We start from the raw sequence: 7481 nt of genomic DNA on the forward strand, positions 1-7481 counted from the left end.
TTAAAACATCTAAAATGATAATAACAAATTATATAAAAACGACTTTGCAGATTTAGTTTATTGCAGGTTAATTTTTTAAACTTGACTCCCGCAATAAAAAAGTGGTACTAAATAATACCAGTATGTCTATAAAACTTGTATTAAAACTCAAGCTACATTGTAATACATACATTTGAAGACTCAAACTGCAGGTTTTTATCTGCTCCTGGTCCAACAGGATTAGAATAAAAACATACTAAGAAACAGTTTTAATCTTAAATTATTTTGTCTATGCCCTCCATCATGAGAAAATTGAGTAATAACATGTTAAAAACATTATTTTCAATGAAAATCTTGTTTTCAACATGTTCTTGTAGCATTCTCCTTACAATGGAGGGCATATATTTAGAAAGTTAAGCTTAAAATTGCATTTTTCTTTATTTAAATCATTGAAAATCAGGAGCAGACAATAAATGTTGTTGGAAAAAGAACTTATTTGTGACACAGAAAATACACTGGGTGGCCCACAAGCTCCCATGGAGGGGAAGGGGGGCGGGGCTGCTTTGCACAACAGTCCTGCCCCACAACTGAGATATGATTTTTAATGAGCTACTGGCACTCTGCAGAAACTATGTCCTAGAAAACAACTTTTTATTTTTTTATTTTGGCTAAAATCAGCATAATCAGAATTACAAGACCAATAGGAACATTATTACGATAGATCAAAAGATGATTGGAGTGGGTCCTAATGCTGCAACTCTGCAGTGACTTCAGGTAAATTTAAATACAGAAGGAACGCTGAGTTTTTACTACTAAGCTGAACACGTGAGCTCAAATGTGCCCCAACAATATTTATGGTTAGAACCAAAGTTAAAACTGCTCTGGTAAACTCTTCCCTCTCTGTAAAACTTAATAAAACAGTGTATGAAAGGTGTCTTGCCTTGAGTCACCATCTTAACACCTTGAACTTATTATTAAACTTAAATTCCTAAGAAGAAAAGCTATTAATGCCAAAATTTCTTTCTTTTAAAAATAAATTGTATCTGCAGCACCGTGCAGCCTTGAGATTCCTATTACCAGGAAACCAGCGGCTGCTTTCGATTACCTTCATGGAAAATGTTGCACAGCATCAGATACTTGGGAGGCGAGTCACACTGCATAGCCAATGCAACATGAACCAATCCCCCCCACCAAACATACAGCTGTTAGTTGCAGCAATGCCATCCTCAGAGGCCAGTGACTCCTACCTGGTTGAGGTTGGAGGCCCAGTTCTGAGCCTCCTCGGCCTGAGCTTTATCTGTGAGCTGTTTGTCTGCTCTGCTCTCCACTGTCACACTTCCCTCGCCAATCTGCCTAATGAATTTCAGGAACTACACAACAATGGGGGGAACAATGAAAAAAAAGTAAAGAAAAAAACGTATGTCATAAAATGGTCACGTTTTGTTATTGAACAGCTAATTTAATTGGGGGGAAAGGATTGTTTTTTACGATTCTAATGGAAAAGCCAACACATAACAATAAGGTGACAGATATGAAGGGACATGATATCAAGTTGATTCATGACAGAGTAAGACAGCACTCACCTCTGTGTTTTTTAACTTGGGGTCATCCACCTTTGCAACAAGTTCATTTGCCGTCTGCCTCAGCTCATCTCCTGACTGATACTCTTTAGTCCTGCCAAACAAATGCACAACATTTAAAAAAAGCAGAGCAAACTGTTCTGTTTATTTATTTATGTATTTATTTGCTCATGTAAGCTGGAGATAAGATTCAGGTTTGCTGAAGTCTGTTTTCAATAGATGTCAGTAGAAGCCAAGGCCAATATTCTATACATCAGCTTTCCTTTACAATTCAGATGCCCCTATATGTATGCATGGACGGCTCTGGGTAGGATCAGCCTCAATGCATAAACTTAGACGAGGATAAAAGCAAAAGGGTGGATTTAAACGTCACATTCACTCAAGAAAATGTCAAGAAAGTGTTCAAGGTTTAAATCTGCATTCAGATCTGTTATCGTTTTCTCCCTCTGAGCTTTTCCTCTTTTGTTCCTGTAGGGGTGTCAGGCTGGCTCTGCGCACTCACTGATGCTTGCTTGAAGGACTTTTTTTGTGCAAGCTCTTTATTATCCACACAGTTTGCATGGCCTCCTCTCACCATTCGCTTTCCTTGTCTCCAAGGTCTCCGAGCCACAACTTCTCCTCAGATTGCTCCAGGTACTCCTCCGCCCAGCGACCAGGATCTGGAGGGAATACATTCAATAGAATACCTTAAACACATTTGTAATGTACATATTTTTGCTTATATACATTAAAATGTGATAGCAGTTAATAGAGCTGAACAGCTAAATCAGCAACTGCAGTGAATCAAAGACCGGAACAAACTCAAGTTACCTGCAGCCTCAGCAATAAATTCTCTGGTCCAATCAGAATCTGCTGCATCACCCAGAGAGGTGAGACCTGGTGTGGTTGCAGAATCTGAACTGGAGAGGAACTCGGCAGCCCAATCACCAGAGAGGGCCAGTGCGGCCACATCAGGAGCTAAAACAAGGAGTTAGGTTATCAGTTTTTGAAAATATGCAGAGTTTAGAGAGGACCAAATAGAACTATTTTATACATGAATTGGAGCAGTGATGTGCACCTCTCTGTGGAGCTTGTCTGTAGCTTTGCTGATCGATCTGCTGCATTTCCTCCAATAGCTGACCCATGTCAAATGTGGTGGGGGGTCGTGGAGGGGCCTGAAGGAACTCATTCACCAGCTAAAGCAAAAAAAACAAAAACTTAAAATCTTTTTACAGCTGTGTGTATTTGAAAGGTAGAATTCGTGCATAACATGAAGAGGAAATAATAAAAATTCTACAAACTTAAGGTGAATAATTAAAATATTGAAAAGGATGTTCTATAAAAAGGAACAGAATCTAGACAGACCTCTTGTTCAGTTGCAATTTCAATTGGAGTTGGTGGAATCTGAGAAAAAAACAGTAAAGACAACAGATCCAATGTGTAAAATGCATTTTATCCTCCAGTAATGAAATAAAAACAGCATAAAATAAATAAATTAGTAAACCAAAACAACTTTACTCACTGCAGGGCTGGTGCGGTGCTGCCATGTCCCCTCTTCCTTGGTCATGTGACTGGCCAACTTCATGAGGGGATTGGCTCCACCACATTCGGCCTCAACCAATTCTCGCATCGCCATGGCAACGCAAAGAAGAGGCAAACACCACCAGAGTACCTACAAACTAAAAGAAAAAAAAGCATAAGAGAAGAATTAGAAAAATATAGACAAGAAGATGATGGAAGAAATGTATGAACTAAGGATTGTTGAGCAAATGAGGATAAAACGAATAAAGAAAAAATGTAATAAAATCACCTTAAAGAAAGGGATGACTGATTACTTTAACTTGTTTGGATCAAAAATGTGAACTAATCAAACTGTGTTTTGTCACCAGATATGAGAGATTAAATGAAGTATTATAAATATTCTTTAAAAAAATCACCAAGTGTGTCAGTTTTTGCCATCTTTCTAATGCAATCACAAACATGTAATACAAGTCTTTCTTTTTACATTGTAGCGCCACAAAAATTCCAGAAAACGAATGGTTTAACAGCTGACGAGCCAGATGAAGAGAAAGCCTGAGGGTTTAAACGTAGCACAAAAAGCCCCATGTCTTGTCAACAAATTTGAAACTCCATCTGCCACATTTTCATAGCAGTTTTAGGCTTTTAGTGAACTGTTAATAATGAGGACACTGATGGTAAGCCTGCAGGGCATGGGGACGTTTACTGCACATTTTACTTAGTGAATCGAAATAACCTTAACGGCTTTTGTGCATTTCCTGTATTACAGTCTTTACAATGAAGAAATGCTTTTATTCTGTATGGATGACTGGATTCAGACTGCTGTGAGGTCTTAAAGCTTCAGTGCGCTAAAGGTTTGACTTGTATGTTGGCAGATTCATGTGTAAAATGCATGCAATTGATGTGCCAGTCACAATTTAAACATATGTACAAGTTTATATTGTATAAATAATAGTAACAAATAAAAACCCAGAATATTAGCCAACATACATTTACTAACCATCTTCCTGGGTCGCTAATCAGATAATATAATTAAAATGAATGAAATTAAATTGTAATAATGTGTAAACATCACTTTTCTCTGTCCAACTTTGCTGACCGTAAAATTATTCCATCAATTTCTAAGTTTATCATTGGTTTTAGTGTTAGCATTAGCATCCTACTGAGTCAGACCTCAGTTACACAATGATTAGGATCAAAGTAAGAGGATTAAACGAAGATATTAATAAAATATTGTCACAGAAAGGCCACAGACATGCTTAGACACACGTCTGCGTGACCCTTCAGGTACCAGGAGGTACAACGCTTCAGAAACGCACACTTTTAATCATGAGAACATGCTCATAACTTTTCAGTGTGTACACTCGGAATATTAGCATCAGAATGAGAGTACAGAGGTGCTGCACTAAGCTAACTGTAGCCTCAGTCCCAAACGTACAATTAGCTAGTACTAGTCAAGATGTTTCGTCTTTGTGTGGTCAGAACAACCCACTAAAAACACACATTATTAATAGAAATTTAAATTTGTTAATAACTAAAGAGTCCGGCTTTGAAATAAGGGTAGCTAGAGTTAGCTAACGAGCAGGCTTCATAGTACAAAGATCATTCTTCTACAGAACAGTCCGAATAACAGCGTGAATGGACGGGTAGCATGATTGTTCACCTCACCGCCGACAGCTGCTGCTGCTGCAGCCGGAAAACAGGTCACTCCTCTCCGGCTCGTGTGTCTTCTCCAGCCCCTGCTTCGAGGGCCGTGTCAGGTCAGGATACAGCACCTCTCGAATGCCGACCGCTTTATGCTCCTAATGTTTACCTTCTTCCTCCATGAACCACCGAAACATCCACAGACTCCTTTCAAAACGTCCGTACGTAAGTTACGTAGGTTACGTATTCTTCAAAGACGTTACGTAAAGAGAGAGAGAGAGAGAGAGAGAGAGAGAGAGAGAGAGAGAGAGAGAGAGAGAGAAACCCCTCGAAGAAAAAGCTTTATTAATGCGCGTAAATACAATTTAATTTAATTTTTAATTGAATTGAATTGAATTGAATTGAATTGAATTGAATTGAATTGAATTTAATTTAATTTAATTTAATTTAATTTAATTTAATGTATAAATGGCCACTGAGTATGTTTTTATTCAACTATGTTTATCATCCACCCACCTACCTACTATCATCATCCATCCATCCATCCATCCATCCATCCATCCATTTAGCCTACTAGAAAAACTATATTTCTTTCCCAAAACTCATCTGACACACTTCAGAGATAGATTAATTTCTCAGATGAAGAGTCAATGCCATCAATTCTTCTCGTTACTTTGGCTCGTTATCATCCACTTTGGTCATTTCTCAAAATAACTTGGATGCTTCAGTACAACACCATGGAGATCACCTGCAGATGCTCATATCTCTCTCAAGAGTTTACCTGTGGGTCAAAAGAACAGTCTCACAAGAACAGTGAGTGCCGTCAAAAAGCATCTTCTCTTTGTCAGTGTGTGAGCACTGCAGATGCTTAGATGTTGTCACTTGTCAAGAGGTCAAACCAACAGAATACAATTATGCATAAAAGTAAAAAAAAGAAAAAGAGTTTCACAGTAAGAGCAGTTTCTGAATTTGGACATCACACATGTACACTGCATAGAATTCCCTGTACAAGTCCAACATAACACAACAAAATTTAAAAAAATCAAATCAGCTGACAGTACTGTAAATGACACAGTAAACATCACTGGTCACTGTTGGTGTCCTCCCTCTTGTGCCATTATCTTCATGCTCCTGGCCACCCACACTTGCTCGTCTTTGCTTGGCCAGAGATTTTCATCCACATCGCAGCGGATATCTTCCCTTGCAATGCAGCGAGGGTAGAATTGGCGTGAGTGTCTTAACCACCCCCTGCACGGATCCCCTGTGATGTCCTCACATGCAGCAGGGATTTCTGGTCTTGAGCCTGGTGCTCATACCCTACATATTCAAGCAGAAAAAAATCTTAAATTGGATCAAGAAAAGGAGAATAAGGTGGGAGTAGCATCAGCATCAGCAGCATTCTTGAATGTGTGGTAAACCAGGCCCTGATAAGCAGGCCATGATGGAAACTGACATTGTCCCACTCAGTGACATTGTGGGGTTTCACATTTCTCTACTCAACAAATGAAGAAACAAAAACATTCATAAAAAGAAGTCATAAACAAAAGAAAATGACAGGACTGCTCTATATTCTCCTCCACAAGATCAGTTTCTGAAGGTTTCCAATGGAGGTTTTTAAACAAAAAACAATTGGGAACTAATGTTTACTGTTAGATTGTGTTGGACAACCAACTACTAACTTACCTGCACATGCTGGTATCACAGATCTTTCACTCTGTCATAAGTACTAAGCAAAGACAAAATACTTAGCTCAAAAATAACAGTTCACGACACTTACTTTTTCTACACTATTTTCAATTCAAACATTATCTTTCACCATGTTTTAGATAAATCAACCTATAGATTTCCATTACAGCTTATTTCAAATTTTTAAGCTATGCCTGCAAATTACCATATAATTACAATGTTTGGTGGAATTTATATTTATAGAATTTAAAGATATACATTTTTTTCTAAAAAAAAAAACTATTCTGTATCCCTGAAGACAAATAAAATCCTAACTGATTTGCATCATAATTCATCCATGAGAGGGTTAAGGCAATTGAAATAAAATGAAAGCAAAGAGAAATTATATTCTGTTGTGAACAAATTAATTTAGAGATTTGTCCGCATTAATATAAGAAGGTCATTTTAGTTTCTAATAATATGCCAAACCAACAGATAAAAAACTGTAAAATAATTGTATATCTTCACATATTGTACATTTGTGTATCATTTTATTTTTATTTTAGCTAATTATCTAATTGTAATTATTCATCATAGAATTTAGTGTGACTTTCTGCCAACAAAACTATTCTATTTTACATCTTTCACTTTTACTTGAAGTTTTGCGTCATTTGTGCATTTTTTTTTTTTTTACCAGAAAAAGTTATTCTCTGCCAACATTAAACCAGGTAAATCAAAAGTTGTTATTGATGACAATGGCATCTTCATAGGCCTGACTGATAGTACGTATTAGTCCTCTTGGAAACATAAATAAAAACACTGTCTGCAAGTTGATTACATTAACTTAAAAGCAGAACAAACTGTTCTGTTATTTTCTGCTCATGTAGGCTGGAGAATTTATTCATGCTTGCTGAAGGCTGTGTTTTATATAGTTAGACGTCAGTAGAAGCCAAGGACAATTTACTAAACATTAGGTCTCCTTTATAATTTGGTTGCCCTGCGTTCAAAATATACTTTACATTACACAGTCAATCCATTGGTAGAAGTGTTACGTTCCAGAAAGAAAATATATGGATTCGTTTGGTTTCAGTGAATGCGCAAACTACCAAGGAAACG

At 37.4% G+C, this 7481-nt stretch overlaps 1 protein-coding gene across 3 annotated transcripts in view; it reads right to left on the bottom strand.

The window, feature by feature from the left end:
* Positions 1 to 4934, bottom strand: part of pex5 (peroxisomal biogenesis factor 5) — an 11109-nt gene extending 6175 nt beyond the window's left edge. The window contains exons 1-8 of one of the 3 annotated variants that reach the window (XM_024267787.2): positions 4725 to 4934; positions 3061 to 3217; positions 2904 to 2942; positions 2617 to 2734; positions 2370 to 2516; positions 2134 to 2218; positions 1563 to 1653; positions 1227 to 1349 (exon numbers count right to left, since the gene is read on the bottom strand). In XM_024267787.2, the coding sequence (XP_024123555.1) occupies positions 1227 to 1349; positions 1563 to 1653; positions 2134 to 2218; positions 2370 to 2516; positions 2617 to 2734; positions 2904 to 2942; positions 3061 to 3174 (717 nt within the window). In that variant the 5' untranslated portion in view covers positions 3175 to 3217; positions 4725 to 4934. Of the gene's footprint in view, positions 1 to 1226; positions 1350 to 1562; positions 1654 to 2133; positions 2219 to 2369; positions 2517 to 2616; positions 2735 to 2903; positions 2943 to 3060; positions 3218 to 4719 lie in introns of all 3 variants that reach the window. The other 2 variants (XM_024267788.2, XM_024267789.2) reach the window with 2 other exon arrangements.
* Between the last annotated feature and the right edge of the window lie 2547 nt (positions 4935 to 7481).

Source organism: Oryzias melastigma, linkage group LG16 (genome assembly GCF_002922805.2).
Source record: "Oryzias melastigma strain HK-1 linkage group LG16, ASM292280v2, whole genome shotgun sequence".
Taxonomy (NCBI): Eukaryota; Metazoa; Chordata; class Actinopteri; order Beloniformes; family Adrianichthyidae; genus Oryzias; species Oryzias melastigma.